General features: G+C 43.0%; 1 protein-coding gene across 2 annotated transcripts in view; it reads right to left on the reverse strand.

The window, feature by feature from the left end:
- GPC3 (glypican 3) overlaps positions 1-16,850 on the reverse strand; it is a 371,167-nt gene extending 354,317 nt beyond the window's left edge. The window contains exons 1-2 of one of the 2 annotated variants that reach the window (XM_074358814.1): positions 16,477-16,850; positions 15,937-16,008 (exon numbers count right to left, since the gene is read on the reverse strand). In XM_074358814.1, coding sequence (XP_074214915.1) covers positions 15,937-16,008; positions 16,477-16,651 — 247 coding nt within the window. In that variant the 5' untranslated portion in view covers positions 16,652-16,850. The remainder of the gene's footprint in view (positions 1-15,936; positions 16,009-16,476) is intronic. The other variant, XM_074358815.1, reaches the window with a different exon arrangement.
- Positions 16,851-17,423: the final 573 nt, after the last annotated feature.

Raw genomic sequence — 17,423 nt, forward strand, 5'->3', positions numbered from 1 at the left:
GGTAGTTCTATTGTGAGGATTAAATGGGATGTTGCCCATAAAGGGCTTAGCACAGCGCCTGGCTCAATAAATGTTAACGATTATTAGCACTGCCCCCACCACAGGTGCTCAATAAAAACTTGCTGAATTGAAGTCACACCAGTGGGAATGACTAGCAGATGTGAAGGCGGCCTGAGCTTTTTTTTTTTTAGGGTTTTTCCCACCTCACTCTCTCACTCTGCACCAGATGACCTCTGAGAATTTTTCTTTTCTTTTTCTTTCTTTTTTTTAAAATTTTTTTGAGAAAAAGGATAGAATAGGGGATAGTTAGGCTCTGCTTTTGCTGATCTTCAGTTTTTCATTCAGGGCAGAAAACCAAGTCTGGCAAAGTCAGGAAGATGATTTTCTGAGAAATATGACAAGGCTATTAAAAACCCTAAATGAAAGTTGTGTAATGAGCATGAATCTGAATACATTTAAATTTCGTCTAGATCCAGTCATTCCAACAACATCCTTATATATTTTTAAAGTGTGCTTTTGCAAATGTGAGGAGACCAAAGCCCTAAAAGATGGCAGAATTTCTTCAAGGGTTGGGGTGGGGAGGGGACGCACAATTGTCATGAAAATTAACCCCTGAAAATGCACGGGATTTTATTACCAAACGGATGCCTGAGGAGATTACTAGATTTTGAGGGTCTTTACTATCAAGAGAGAAACCTGCATGCCTGAAATAATTAAGAAGAAGAAACTCAATTATCTAGTAAACTGAAATTTCAAACCACCCTGCTTACCTAAATGAGAAAAGCTGCTCAGACTAAAGCGTCATTACTTCTATTTAGACAAGCCTTAGCAAAGATATACAAGGAGTAAAGAATGGGACCCCACATTCTTCCCTAAGCCACAACAATGCCTGTTTATGTAAATAGGATTTTCAATAACAGAACTGAATCCGAAAAAAATGTTTTCATTATTGTCTCTGAAAAAATGCAAATGCAGAAGATGAAAGTCAAGGGGCTTTCACTATGATGGGCACTGAATACCCTAAACTATTTATTCTATGCGAATCTGAGCCTGGACTCCAAATGGGTCTAAGAAACAAGAAATGACTCTTTTCTCCTTAAAAAGGTCTGAGTACGATATGAAGAATTACAAAGGTTTCTCTGGCTCGGTGGCAAATTGAGTGCATATTTATTCAAAAACTCGGTTTACAAAGAAAAGTAGTAGTAGTAGATATCTATTTACCTTTATTTGGCAGCCCCCTCCAAAATCTGGGCCAAAATATAAATATCCTTGCCTCCCTCATCATCGCCAGCTGACAAACACTGCCGCGTGACCATAATAACCTCCAGGCGCAAACGAAAAGCTCATTAAAGACTATATGAAGGCTATTTATAGGAGAACTAAACAAAGAAGGAAAGAACTATTAGCAAAATTAATTAGACTGTTCATACTTTTCACAACTACTACTATTTGTTTGAACTCAAGTGTCCAGCTCCTTTACTGACAGGTATTGATGTCTACAGAGATACCACATATCCAGTTTTAAACTGACCCTGTAGGTTTTTGGTTCAAGAACTCAGGTTTTGACCTATACTCTGTATATCAGCCTTCCTGTTGCTGTTTAGGCAGCTGATAAGAGGCAGAAATCCTTCTTGCTCATTAGGCCATTAGCTGCTGTTAAGCAAAGGGCTCAGGGAGGGGGTGTTCAGTGGCCCAGAGGAATGTGCCGAACTCCACATATAAAGCCAGCCCCGATTTGGGGTTAAGAATTTAACCTTAAAAGGCTGACAAGTCATAAATTTGCCTGAGGTTCATATATATGTGTGACTTTCACAGTTTATATTTCCTAGCCAGGACTCAAAGTCAAAACATGCCCCCTGATTAATGAATGGTACTAATTGTTATTCCTGACTCGAGAACATTAGTCTTTACCCAAAATATTTTCTTAAAAAACACACAATCTCATACTTAAAACTCTCTGGCTTTGGGGAGTTTGGATAACTGGTTAGAAAAAAAATAGGAAGAAGAGCCTAATGTTATCTGTTTCTTGGTGCTACCATTTTGGTAGTCAAGATTGACTGAAAAGCTTCCATTTCATTGTGTCTGTCAAGCAAAGTGCAAAGGAATGTCCTCAAAATCTAAACATCTGAGATAAAGCAACCATCTGTGAGTCCACACAAGAACTGAGCTGGGGCGGGAGCGGTAGGGACAGAGGGGGGAGGGCTGAAGTATCTTCAAGCACATTTTGTCTAACTTAACTTGTTAAATATTTATACATAACTGCATAACCTAAGAACCTTGGCCAAGCTTGGAAGAGATAATACATATAGGACAAACCAAAGATCGCCATAAGTGTAAGGACAAAGAAAAAATACCAAGAAACAGTCCAGTTGGAATACACTCTCTAACCTGTAGTCAAACTTGAAATGAGGACAATAAAATCCTACAAATGCAACAATGTCCTGAAATGTGATAACTGCATCAGGGAAAAGCAATTTGGTTAGCCTACAAGGTAGATGTCAGCCCTACCCCACTCTAGCAGTGTTTCAAAGGGGCACCTTTATCTTTAGAAAAAGGAAAGGCATTCAGTATAAGAAAATAGATTTCTAAGAACAAAGATGCAATTTGCATTCATTGAGAATTATGACAAAGTGCGAGAGAATGTAAACTACATTGCAATGATCTGAGGTACTTGAGTCAGATATATTTAGCCTCGTCCTATCTGTACAAAAAGCCTTTTAAATACTCAGAGTTCTTAGAAAGTGGAATGTAAATTTATCATCGGTGCACATTTTAGACCTCTTCATTTCCAAACTAAGGAACTGAATTTTGCAATATACCAAGAGAAGTGACCGGGTACCCCAACCAAATATGTGGGCAGAAATGCAAAGCCTGTTTTCTCTCCAGAATCAGTGAGGGCAAGAGGATGTGGCAGAGGCAGAGGCAGAGGAAGATGGGGGAAGAGAGGGGAGAAAAGGAAATCAGGAGCTATAGGAAAAGGAAACACAACTTACAACTAAAACAGAGAGGAAAATATAAAACATCCCACGCATCTTTTTTTTTTTTACAGAACAAGAAACACAAAACCACTCAATAAATATAGCAAACCATAAAACACCTTCTGTTCTAAATTATAACCAGTTGAGAGAGAGTGTGAGGGTGAAAAAGAGGAAGGTGAAAAGGGAAGATATGGGGAGCTGTCCGACAGATGATGAAGGGAGGACCCTCAGGCGCTCTGGAAGTACCCCGATCCCCCCAAAGGGCTGTGATGAGTGTGTACAGAACATCCACTCTTCCCCTACAATAACCTGGCCTACTTCTCATCACTACTCTATGAAATGTTGATGAGCTTTTGGGGAATTTTACCCAGAATTGTTAGTTGATAATACATCTCATAGCCACCAGGATCTAACCTGAAAATAAAATTGAATATTGTTGAAGGGTGGGGGAAGACTCTGAATGATTGAATAAATGTTGGTTCCAACATCACCTTCAGGCTTTGTGAATGAGGCAACCTTACTCTCTCAAAGAACAAAAAGGCAATCTGACAGCTTTTGAAGGCCAAAAGAACCTTCAGGCAACGTTACTAAATTGACCCACAGCACTGAACTTTCAAAGGCAAGAAATGACTCGGGTTTTAGAAATTAACACTTGTATAAAACCTTCAGAATTCCGTGGGGGAAAATAAACCTTTATTTCAGAAATAAACTTTGAAGTTTGAAAACAAAGCAGAAAATCTGTTTCTGAAAATAGAAGGGACTATTTGAAACACTGAGCAGTTCTTCCATGGCTCTTTGAAACTCCTAAAAAGTTCCACTCTGACTTCTGGGGATGGCCAGAGAAGACATCCCTCAGAATTCCAGCCAATGACAACGTGGGAAACCATTAGTTCCGGAGGTTAAGAGCAATGATCTCAAGGGATATTTGCCTCTGGCCACATTAAATTAAGGCAAGGCCTAGACTAGAGGGTCTACTCATCTGGGGGAGGAAAGACTGTTTTCCAAACTGGTCACAAAGTTAGCAACCAAGCAAAGATCCCGTAGGCTCTCTCTAGCCCACTCATTCTCACATTCATTCTCTCCCTCTCCTCCCCCACACTCTCTGAATCTCTCTCTCCTGCCCTCTCCTCCCACCCTCCCTTTCTCCCCCACTCCACCCATCTGCATCAATGAATAAATAGCTGAAGCAGAGCAAAAACAAGAGAAATCAAAAGAACAATGATGTATTATAGGCAAGACCCTCTCTTTTTTAATTGAAGTGTAGTTGATTTACAATGTTGTGTTAGTTTCTGGTGTACAGCATAGTGATTCAGTTACATATATATATATATATTCAGTTATATATATTATCATATTCTTTTCATATTCTTTTTCATTATAGGCTATTAAAGGATACTGAGTATAGTTCCCTGCAAGACCCTCTCTTAAGTGCTGCAAGGTTCTTACCCTCAAGGAGTTTACACTTGGAAGCAGCCCTTCTGAAACTCTAACCTGCAAACAAATCACCTGGGGAATCTTGTTTAAAAATATAAATTCGGGTTCAGTAGGTCTGGGATGGGGCTTGAGATTCTGCATTTCTTACAGGCTCCCAGGTGATGCTGATGCTGCTGGTCCATGGACCACACTTTCAGGAGCAAGGCTCTAGTAAGAAGAAAAAAGTCAAGTACATAAATAATTACAAGAGCAAAGGAGAAACAAGGCCATAGGAGAAGTACAGTGATATCAGGCTTCAAAAGGAGAAACGATCACATCTAGTCATCAGGAATCACAAAGTGATTCATGAAGAAGATGGCATTGCACTGACACCTTGAAAGATGGGTAGGACTGCAGCAGGCACTGATAAAAGAAAGAGAGTCAGGTGGTCTACAAGCAAAGATGTGGAGGCACACAACTACAGGGTCCTTTCAGTAATGCGTTAGCAGCCTGTTATGCTTGAGTAGAGGGCACACATGTCAACAGGGTAAGAGTGAGAGGCACAATGGAGGCAGACTTGCAGGACGTAGCCATTTAATTTGGACGTGAGATGTAAAGAGAGAAGTCAAAGATGATTTCAAGACTTCAAGATGGGTACCAGACAAAGATGCTATCACCAGAAACATAGAATGTTGGAGAGAGGCAGGTTTGTGCAGATGGGAAAAGAAAATCATGGACTAATTTTTGATTTTGTTGAAAGTGAAGAACTGGCAGGACTTCTGGATGGAGATCTCCAGCAGGCAATTGGGAAATACTGAACTGGACAGCAAGGAAGAGGTCAGGTTGGAAAGAGATGAGGGAGCCATTCAAACAGCAAAGATAATAAAGTCATGGGAATGAACAAAGAGAGAACCAAAAGGGAAATGAACAAATACGACTGGAACACTTGCATTTAATAAAGGGTGGGAGGAAGAGTCAGCTTTACAAGTAGGAGGGGAGCCCAGAGTGTACAATATCACAAAAGTCAAAGGTGTGTGGGAATTGAAGTCAAATAGTTCATATCCAGACCATAGTCCTTTCTCTCATAATCTAATGGATATATTGCAGAGAGCATGAGCTATGGAGTGAGACAAATCTGGATGCAAATCCTGGCTCCACCACTTACAGCACCTGAGGGGAAGTAAAACTTTCTGGGCCTCAGTTTCTTCATCTGTAAAATGGAGATAACACACCACCTACCTCTCAGCTTTGCTGTGTAGATTAAATAAGAGATTAAATATAAAGCAACTGACACACAGTAGGCACTCAGTAAGTGGTAGTTTCTGTGATCTTCTCTTGTGGCCCTTCCAAATTATTCCAGCAACCTTAAAGTAGCCTCAAAAAAAAAAAAAAAAACCACTGGAGAACAGGTAGTTTTAAGCTTCTGTTGAACAAAAGTAGAAACCCTGATGAAGGCACCTTCTTGAACAACAGAGAAAGTAAAGAAACCATTTATGCCAGATAAAACAGAAAATTATACAACCCTCTCCCTCCACCAACCAAAAAAAAATCACATCTCCATAGACAGACCCTTAAGAAAAGATCAGCCCAATCACACAAGTATTCCTAGTATGTGCATGGAATCACACGTTTCAAAGACTAGCCAGTAGGACTCAGGGTGAAATAGAATAGAGACCAGAACTCCAAAGTTACACGCTAGGATAGCTTTCATTCTCTAGAGGGGGAGAGCCAGAGGGACCTCCATGTTGGAACCAGACAGGTCAGTGGAACTCAGAACCTGCAGACACATTACAAGTGGTTGGATTGTTTGTCCATAAGCTATATAAAAGCAAGGCTTTCCCGACACAAATGTAAGATATGATGATGAAAGACCACCCACTGCTAAGGGTAACAAGAACTTTCAGTTTAAATAACACACATAATTATTAATTATTACTATCAAAAATAACAAAAATCTGATCCCTTGATTCCAATGTATTTTTCTAAACAGAAGTCTCTGTGTGTGTGTGTGTGTGTGTGTGTGTGTGTGTGTGTGTGTGTGTGTTTTGGAGTAATCTTATTTGCAAAGTCTTGGACAATGACAACATACACTCATACTTTTAATCAAGAGAGTTCTTAAAGTCTTTGGCAGTTTTTAAAAAAAATCCCCAGATGCTGGCAAAACACATTTTAAGACATGTCACATACAAAAGCCTGGAAAATATCATCCACACCCAGGACCTCCAGCTTGAGCCGATATGCTGATGAGCCCTGACTATGCTTCTCCTGAACTCAAGAAGAATATATACACTCTTTCCCAGTGATCTCGTCTATTCCCAGTTTTCAATTACCATCTATATGCTTCTAATGTCCATGCATGTATCTCCAGCCCTGATTGCTCTGTCTTCTATGATCCAAAACACAACCTCAACTGCTTACCAGACATTTCTGCCTCAATGATTAAAGGACACCTCAAACTCAACCTGTTCAAAAATCAAACTCATTGTTCACCCCTCAAAAATGTTTCTCCTATGTTTCACTCATTTATTCAACATTTACTAATAACCTATTATCTGCCATGCCCCACCACCCAGCAAAACTAGAAGTTCTAGACTCTCCCTTCTGTCCTCATATCCAGTCACCAAGTCATGTCTACTCTATTTCCTATATTCTCTCAACTTTACCTTTTATTCTCCTATTTACTGCCTGCCTTTTCACCTGCCTTATTAAAATTCCCTGCTACCACTCACTCTCCAGTCATCCTCCATCCTGAATAATATTTCCTCTTCTTCAAATGTTTTCATGGTTCTTCATCATCCTTGGATACAGTCCAACAAAACTCCTCAGCATTTCCTATCTACTTTTCTAGTTTATCTTTCCTCCACTTTCCCTACATCTGTACTTCAAACAGTCCGAAGTATTCCAGTCCAACAAATGTGTCATTTTGTCTCATACCCCTGTACCTTTGCACAGACCTTACGTGACAGCCCACTTTCGGCAACTAGGCACCCCTTCTCCATAGCTCAGCAGCACCCAGATCCCCGTATAGCACCCAGCTCTACGGCAGCTCTCATTATGCTGTCTTGACATCCACAGTTTTCCTTACTGGCTTCCTTCCTAAGCAGTGATTTTATCTTATTTATCAGCTCCTGGTACAGAATCTGTGGTCAATAAATGCTGGTTGAAGTAAAGACTAGATGAAAAACTTTTAAATTTTTATGCAGAGATACCATGTAAAGTTCTTTATCAGTAGGTTCCTTTTCTGAGAATTTCCATCTGTTTTCCAAAACATTTAAGTGTGGCTCCCAATACAGTCACTCCATGAAACCTAACTTGAAAAGTACCTCTTGGGTCACAGGCTCACTTCCATGGAGCTCAACACACAATGCAGCCAGTGCTAGAAGCAGTTCTCCAAAATGAGCCAAATTCACAGTATGCGTTAACCACCACTAATTGAACAAGGGTCACATCTCTGTGCTTAGGGAAGTGATGGGACTTGAGAAATGAGCAGTAGCTCTGTGAAATCAATGACAACTAGCTCTGTGACAATTTGGGGCCAATCCAACTCAGAATGGTTTACTCAAGCTCTGAAAAGCTGTGCCCCCTTGTTCTTCCCAGTGTAGGTTACGCTTATCCTCTAGATGATGAAGGGTGTACCCCTTGAGGAGTTGTAGGAATATTATATGTGTGCATGTATGTGTGTACAAATGTGTGTGTGTGTGTGTTGCAACCAAGCAGATCTGTGGAATTCAGAACCTGAACCTGCAGACACACTACGAGTGGCTGCATTGTTTGTCCATAAGCTATATAAAAGCAAGGCTTTCACGACACAAATGTAAGGGATGATTGTGAAAGACCGCCCACTGCTAAGAGTAACAATTAGCGACTTTCAAACAGTTTAAATAGCACATAATTATTAACTGTTGCTATCAAAATAATATAAATATATATTTATACATATATAATCTATGAATATCTATATATAAATCATATGCAAACACCACATTTAGATAAGGCTGCAGCTAAAAATCTCTCTCGACTTGTCACTTTCTCCTCAAACTTCAGTTTTGAAAGAGGGGCAACAAGGCTCCCAGGGCCACAGAGAATAGAAAAATATGCTTCAGCTTCACCAACCCCCTTCCTCAGTCTCTGTGCTGATCAACTTAGACAATGATGCACTCAGAGAATCTGTCGTTCCCTAGGTGGATACCATCCTAGGATCTCATTTGACAGTGATCAAGCCCTCTAGACTATATCTTTACTTACTTATTCTTACATTCACTCCAACCTTTATTATTTACTCTGTACAAGGCACTCTAGTCACCACTCTAGAGGAGACCATGACAGTCAAACATGGCTCCTCCATTCAACAAGCAAAGGGTCTGGCAGAGGCTATGAATAAACTATGTACTTCAAAACATGGATACTAACTGAGAAGTACAGATAAGGTATTTCTGGGAACCAAATGCAATTGGGGCATATCTCTGCGGCATCTCTGCACGCATGAAAATTTCCATATCCAAACGTTTTCCAATCCTTTCAGCCTGTTACAGGCCAGTTAACTTTCTGATCTATACCAGAGTGTGGGCTTTTAATTTCCTCCCTGTATCTCTTCCTCTCTTCACTATGTTTCCCTCAGCTTCAGTCATCCAAATCAAAATTTGACAGAAAGCAATGGAGAAAAAGAAATTTTAAACTTTAAAATTTTTTTAAAATTAAAAAAAAAAGCAACGGAGAATCCCAGGACACCACGATACATACTGTACGTACCAGAATGCAGAGTTTTGGAGAGAGGGAGCAGAACCATTATTAAGGAGGAAACTATGCAAATAGAATTTTAACATTATTTTCAAATGAACGTATCCCTTTCCTTTTTCCCCTTTCCTACTTGGGCCTCTATCTGAAAGAAATCCCGACGGATCATCCTTAGCCAACTAATGGAGTTTTCTCGGCTGACTTTAAAAGTATGCCCTAATGCATACAGAAATTAAGAGGACTCTCTTAAGGCCCTTTATACTAATCCAATAAAATTTCCATGGTTGAAAATCCACTTTGGATTATGTCCTTTTAAATGTACATTTATGAAGCTTGATGTTATAGGTAAGAAACACCAAACACTGAGGAAAAACTTACATATACTTAATGTATGTTTCTGTAACTGACACCAGTTGCATTATTTTCACACTAAATACCACAGATCTGTAAAGTGAAGATAAATATATGCATTTATGTATATGTGGACATATTTAATTTATTTTTAAACTATTTAGAATAGCCCTGTAAACAAGCACAAACTACTTACTTACCTCTTGTAGGATCTGGGTAATCTACCTCTTCCAAGGAGTTACAGTACAGCCAAATGAATTAAACGAGTGTCCATTATCACTTACCTATAGGCAACAAGTAGGTTTTTGACCTGAAAAGGTAGTTACTTTTTTAGAAACCCTAGTATATCAGTAAAAATGAATCAACTACTTAAATATTGGTTTTATGGAAATTTTATGTTTACAGTACATTTGTAATTCCATTCATTCATTTAGCCTACAAATATTTATTGAGTACCTATTATTTGTGCTATGCACTGTGCTAGACACTGGGGATACAAAGATAAATAAGATACAGCCCCTATAACCTTGAGGAGATCACAGTCTAGTAGAGAGACACAGATAATTATGAACATGTACCTTAAAGATACTATAATCGGGATTTCTAATTTTCCAATAATAAAGTTCTTCTCAAAAGGCAGACTCAAAAAGGCCAATTAAAATTCTACTCTAAAGTTTTGCTGGATTTACAAGGACTAAATACATGCTTCATTGTGGAAATTTTTAAAAATACAGAATACTTTCAAAATCATCACTTCTGATCAACTTTCAGGTGGATGGATTGGAATACAGTGGGTGGAGGTTTCATTTATAATGGCTTTGACTTCCCTGTCCCTTTTTACTGCCACTTTCACTTGTATTTTATCTCTCTTCCTATCAATTATTTATCAATATAAGCCTATTAAGTATACTTCAAAGAGCTTAGTAGATTTACTAACCTAGCATATAAATACAATTTCAGCTACTAGGCGTAATTAACTGTTCGGAACATTAGCAATGCATTTTGGTCTTAACATTGACTCCTTTTTACTCACGAGGAAAAATACAAACTCTCAAATAAGGCTTTATCCAGCTACACACAAAGAGAGGCAAAAGTGAAAATGCCTTCCTAGATAATCAATCTGGATTCATTTTTGTTTAAAAATGGCAAACAAGTATTTCTAATACTTAGCACTTGTATAATTGATATTTAATTGGCCCAATGTGAAGAACAGAACTAAATCTTTACTTTGTATATTCAACAAGGTATCGGAGTGAGACTAGAACATTCCAGAGGGTGCTTTCCCCTCACACACAGCATTTCCAAATGCACCTTTTCTCTGCTGATGTGCCCACCTTCACGCTGCTTTCTGAATCACACTCTTCCGGTCATTACATCTCAGAAGGTAAATTCCCATTACCTTACGCTGGCTCTAAAGCCAGTCTGAGGCCCATGACACGGATTCTATTTTCTGATGCTCATTTCTTAATGGAGCACTAGGGATCCTGTTTCAAGCCTGACAATTTGCTAAATATGGGCAGATGAGTGGGGGATTTTTCTGCCCACACTTCCCATTAGACCCTAGATTACCAAAAATATCGAACCCACTTACATGCTCAGCCAGGGCCGAATACATGTAGGCTCCCTGGTGTGGTCTCTGGAATTGAGCCTGTGCACAAATTCTGATCCCAGTTTACAGAAACCTGTGAGGTACTTCAACAGGTCCATGCAAGTGTTATAGCTCAACTCCCAAATACAGTAATGTCAACATTAGTGAGAAAGGTCTAGCTGACATTAAATCAAAGAGCGTTTGATTTAAGAGATGTCTTACAATTTACGTGCTATAATAATTGTTGATCTTTAATGATACTAAGCCAGTCATAACAATGTTGCTAATTTCAACTTGTTCTCTGGGTACTCAACGTTAATAAGCCCTGCCTGATGGTAAGAGTCGCCAGCTAACTGAGGTAAGCCTGAAGCAGTCTCCAGTCAAAATACACGTAGCCTGAAAAGTTTGTCCACATGCCCCAATGATGTGCCATAAAAATTTGGACTTAGGCTTTTAAAATAACTAAGATGACATACAGCTTAAGAAAGTATTCGGAAGTTTCGTAGAGAATGTATCATGATCTAGAAATTCTATTCTCATCAATTATTTACTAAATGTTCTATGGTACTCTCAGCATTGTGCTCAACACTGCATCAAATGCAGAGCTTTCCCTTTAAGGAGCTTATAATCTAAAACATACAAATAACCATATGCAGAAAAAAGCTAGAGATCAGAGTAAAAAGAAGCATTCACAAAAATGTACAAATTCAGCATGCCAGAACTTTTCAGTTGAGCAATATGATCCCCAGTGAAATTCTTTCCAAATGATGTATCGTGTGCACAAGTTATAAGTGATTATCTTCAATTTTCTTAGAAATGAGTAATAAGATACCTCTTAAGACCCAAGCTTTTGTGTATGCATCAAACACTAAAGTTGGCGGGGTCCTATTGATAGCTGCCATTTAAGGAGAAAACATATTTTCTGTCTCGTCTCATAGCAGACAAATCCAGACCTCTTTTCTCCCAGGTTGGTAATAAGCAGCCTTTTTCTAGGCTACAGTGAACAGCAAACATTGCAACTCCAAAGATGGAAGCAGCAGAATGCTCAAAAATATTGCATCAAAATATTGGATACAACCTACCAGCCCATAAGAAAAAACCACATTGCAAAACTGACACCATCTGTGTCATCTAGCATCCATCAAAATCTTCTTATGCCTGTATTTCCTAATGCTTACAAACAATTTGCTCCAAGAATTAAGAAAACTCTTTTTAAGATGGCGGCCTTATTAAGCGACTTCTCCCTATCTCCCACTTCATCTCTTCAGTTTTTTTCCCTTGCCCAGGCTGGCTATTGTGACCATTTCAGCCAATTTCCTGGAGGTATTTTCTAGCCCTTTTCACCCTATTTAATCCTACAAGTTTCCTGAGAAGCCTGTTTACTTGTATGCTCCCCCACTAGGCTGTGAGTGCCTTGACAAAAGGAAAGACGTCTGTCTCCTCTTGGCATCCCCTGCACCTAGCACAGAGCTGCCAAGGAGCAGGCTGTCTGAGGTTCCTTTCAGGCCAAGGTGCTCCACCGACCATCAGCCATCTCCTCAACCAGACTGATGCTTCCCACTAGGGACATCTCAGTACCAATCATCAGAATTAACGTAAGAAATATATTCAGACCACATTTGAGAGTTCTCCGAACCATTCCAAGTTAGCACGTGATAATACAACTTTTTCAAAGTTTTAACCAATCACCTGCCCACCCAAATGTCCAATGCAATCTCCAAGGAGAGAAAACCCTCCTACACCTCACTTTCTCTTCTCTGTCCCAACTTTCGGACTGCTAACTGCTTCACACTAATTGGGGAACCATAGCTGGCAACCCAGATGAGATTGCTAATTCTCATACTTAAAAAAACGACAACAACAAATGCCCAAATACCAAACTCTCTCTCTTTTTTAGAGAACGTTGATTTTTATTTGCATGTTGTTTCATCTATTTTGAGAAACTCAAAGCCGATTTTGGCTCTTCAAGGCTGCCTTTTACCCATACGGGCATTTGGCCTTCTGGATTGGTTCTCGCACTTTCCAAGGCCCTCTAAGGCAAGATTCCTCAATCTTTGGGGAGTTGCAACACTACCACGGTTTGTTTGATTTTTCTCATTCCCATCCGTCCCCTTCACCACCACCCCCCCCCCACAAATGTGGTGTATGGCATTCATAAAGTGAATTACACTTGATTTTTGTTTAGAGGAATTTTTTTTCAGACTTCTGTAACATTCCCTTGAGACAATTGGAAACATCATTGTCTGATTACTAGCTCACTTTCCTTGCCTAAAATTGTATCCATTCTTGATTGCGCCTGTGGGTAGGTTAAGCAAAACAAAATAAACATCTAGACTTATGAGCTCATTGGCTTTTTTTCTGAATTTTTCTAAATTAAATAAGGGCAAAAGAGCTACACTGAAAGTCAGTTATATGGATTTTTCTGCCAAATGCTAACTCTGTGTGCCTGGTTTCCATCTGTGGTGCTTTCCAAGTTACAAATCCTTAAAAAAAAAAAAAAGAGTGGGGTATGAAAAGATCTATGGATTTGTGGGACATGCTATTTAGAATTGCTATCCTGTGCCTTTGAACACTAAAAGAAACGGGAACATGAGATTGTAAGGCTTTAGATCAGCTTTGTGGAAGTCTAGTGTAGTCCTTCAGCACCAGTGATTTATTTTTTAGGCTGGCTGATTTCAAATGCCATTTAGTCTCATCCATATTAGCATAAGAAATGTACCTTATCCACTCTAACCCAATTCTGCTAATGGCCGAAGTTAGCAGTCAATCCCAAATGCTCCCCCTAAGTGAGACAGGACATTCTTGAGGATTTCTCCTTGTTGTGACCAAATCTCATTTTATCTGGGACAAAGAAAGCTTTAATGCAGTTAAATACAGTGGAGTGGGTGAACCGAACATGGCTTAAAATATAGATGGGAGGAAAAAAAGTCAAGCGGTCATCATGATGGTTTAGAACTATCAAATCATTTGCAGCTCTCTTTCAATTTCCAACTACTGAATGACAGCAGCAAATTATACATTTATTCATTTTGAAATTATGCACTTGCCATTGTATTTAGTCGGCCATTATCGTCTCTTCTCTGAAATACTGATGAGCTCTTTCCACACATGGACATTAGGATTTTCACCATAGTTTCCATATCTACAGTAACCATATTTGCTCAGCTAAAATTCAGGACACATGGTTTCATGCCAGGACTGAGTACTGGAAATCTGCCCTGCCGCAGAAAATCCAGGATATATGGTAGCTGTATGGGTATCACCATATTTGAAGTTTGGCTTTGCTCCAGGGCGAGTCAGAACAGTGCCTGCCATGTAGAAGGTGCTCAACACGGCATATGTTTGTTAAATAGAAGTCAAGTAAGGCATGTTGGGTTTATATGGTAAAGACTCTTGGAACGTGATTTTTTCCTATAGAGTTTGGGAAATATTTGAGGAAAATGAAAAATCTCCATTATGAGTCCCTGTTCTCTATATGTAGTATGGCTGTCCTTAGGCCAGGAGTAAGGGAGCTTGGAAGGAGGGAGCCCAGGCCAACTCTCATACACACAGTGTGTGGGCCCTCCCAATACTTTTATACAGATGCTGCAAAGAGGCAGGCAGCCAGAGAGCTGGGGGAGGGCGAGGGAGGGTGAGCGTCTGCATGAGTCTGCGTAGAGGGGGGTTGCTAAATGAATATCCGCACACTCCCTCTGGTCTTTTTTTCTTCTAAGCACAGTCTTTACTCCTTGGCTTCAACTCCGCCAAATGTGGCCCCAGCCCTAACCCTGGACCCATTCATCTTGTGGGGGCTCATCCTGTGAGGACCAATTTTTACATTATCAACAAAAGCATGTTCCCTGGCCTTAGAAATCTAATTACCGTGGCACTTAGAGGGGAGAGAGATCCGCCTGTTGTTTCAGCTCTGTGGAACTGATTCATAGGTTGCCCCTTACAGCTCCTGCACACGCCCACGTGGTACGTTATTAACACTTAACAGTGGAAGAGGTAGTTCTACCCTCCCTTAGAGCGAAACCCTGCCAAGCAATATTTAACATATGCGCAACTGCATTTCAGTCACCAAAAAGGGTGACCAATTACCTTTGCAACTAAACAGCAGGCTCGCTCGGCTCTTTTCATCCACCTAAAGAAAAGGCTGAGGGCGCGCTGGCTGCCTAGGTAACCTCCCTAGGTGAACGCTGGCTGGCAGCGCCCATAGGGCGCGCATCGCATTCACAACTTGGTCCAACCATCAGGCCCGCCTCCCTGACTTGTTGAGAGCCACGAGCCAAGTTTTGGCGAGGGCTGCTCCCCGATCCCTCGGAAGCGCTGGACGCGCCCGGCGCTGCATGCCTGGGTCGCGAAGAGACCCTGGAGGCCACAAACGTCTTACGTTTTGTGAGTACAACCAGCCGTTTCTCAGAGCGCACCTCTGATAAATTAACCTGTTTGAAGCCGACTCTTCTTGCCTGCATTGTCAGTGTAGCAACTTGTCCTAATTGGATTCTAAGGCAGGCTTTCAGGAGTCCAACCGCGGGACAGTCAATCACACAAGGCCATTAATATTCATCTGTTGACAGCGGCAGCCCTCAGCGAAGGTTAAAATATGCCCTTACAACACGATCTGATTGTGCAGAACAAAAGGCAAGCGTTCAGAAACTTTCCTCCACCTAAAATCATCTCCCCTTCAGGGTCCAGCCTGTCAAGAAGGCAGATGAATTTGAGAAGGGGAGGAGTTAAATCATCTTTGGGCTCCTGTTCCCCGGGCCAGCGGCACGCTTTTGGAAGCGATTTTGCCCGCCTAGAGGAGGGACGCTGTTTTGAAGGAAAAGGCTCAGTCGTCCTCATTTGGGGGACCCTCCTACTCAAAAGTTTCCCTCCGCGTGTCTTTACCTGCCACTGCGGGATTCGGAGGTCTGTCCTCAACTTTGCCTGCACTTGGGCCGCGAGCCTCGGGAACCCAGGCTGCGGAAAGGAGGGCGGGCGTGAGGGTAGGTTGGGGAAAGAATGGCCCGAGTCGCGGTCCAGCTGAGGCTGAGATTCTGACACGTAGGTGCAAGTGAGGGTGGCAAATTCCAGAGGCACCAGCTCGGATGTGGGGCGCCAGGTCGCCGAGGACGGCAGAACCAGCTCCAACCTTCCCGCCCTCCCCCCAAAAATGGGCGCTCGAGAGAAGGCCATGCCGGCCGTTCCTCCCACTTGCACCTTCGCTGACAGCCTAGCGAGCCCGGGGGATGCGGACGCGGTCCACACACACCCTCCTTCCCTCCCTCGGGAGACCTGGCAGGGCCCGGGCCCGGCGACCACTCACAGGTGCCCAGCGGCAGGGCGCACGACCGCCGCCCCGCGGGGCTAGGGCGCCCGGAGGACGGCCACCATGCGCCCCTTGGCTCTCCGCCGGGCGCGGGGAACGCACGAGGGACGACTCCTCACCTGGCACAGGGGTTTCAGGCACCCACTTTAGTCCGGGCTGCAGTCTCTGGAAGAAGGAGCGGACCTGGTGACAGGTGGCGTCCGGCGGCGGCGGCGGGGGCTGCGCCCGTCCAGGGCAGTCCAAGCTGAGCAGCATCGCCACCACCAAGCACGCGGTGAGCACGGTCCCTGCCATCCTGCTTCGCGGGGAGCGAGGAGAGCGCGGGAGAGTGGCAGCGGGGGCGAGAGCGGTCCCAGGACTCGGCAAGCCTGGCAGTGGCCCTGAGGAGCAGGAGACGTGCCGCTACCCAGCCGCTGCAAAAGTTTCCTCGCAGCTACCTGGGCGCTGGGCGAGGGCGGGAACGGCTCGGCGGCTCGGGCGGGGCGGGGCTGACCGGGGCGGGGCGGGGCGAGGAGGGACCGGGGCGGGGCGGGGCGAGGCGAGGCGATCGGCGCTGCCGGGGGGCGGCGGCGACCCCGCGGCGAGCCTGCGGGCGCGGGGCTGCGGGGACTGCTGGGGCACCGCGGCGCCGGGACCCGGCGTGGGCGGCGCGAGAGAAGGACGCGGAGCGCGTGCGGTGGCTCCTGGCGGCCCAGCCCAGCTGCCCGCTCGCCGCCGCTCTACACTGGGCGCTCTGGCATAACTACTGCAGAGGGGCTGCAGGCTCGGGCGCGCTGATTGGCTTCCCAGCAGCCGTCCCCTCTGACTGGCTCTGGGAGAAGTTCCCCAGCCTCACTCCTCCTTCCCGCCGCTCATTGGCCTACAGCCGGGAGGGCTTTTCCCTTGAGGATTTTTGCAACCTCTCCATCCTTCCTTGGGGTACGTGGGGTTCCCTGACTTAGATACCCCTCTCTGCTTCGCCACAGTCTTCCTCCCAGCCGAGTCCAGCTTGTCTCTGGCCACCAGTGCCACACAGTCTTCCTCCTCCGTGCAAAATCCACCCCTTCTTACTGCTCTCCAGGGGGTT

Source organism: Camelus bactrianus, chromosome X (genome assembly GCF_048773025.1).
Source record: "Camelus bactrianus isolate YW-2024 breed Bactrian camel chromosome X, ASM4877302v1, whole genome shotgun sequence".
In the NCBI taxonomy this organism is placed as follows: Eukaryota; Metazoa; Chordata; class Mammalia; order Artiodactyla; family Camelidae; genus Camelus; species Camelus bactrianus.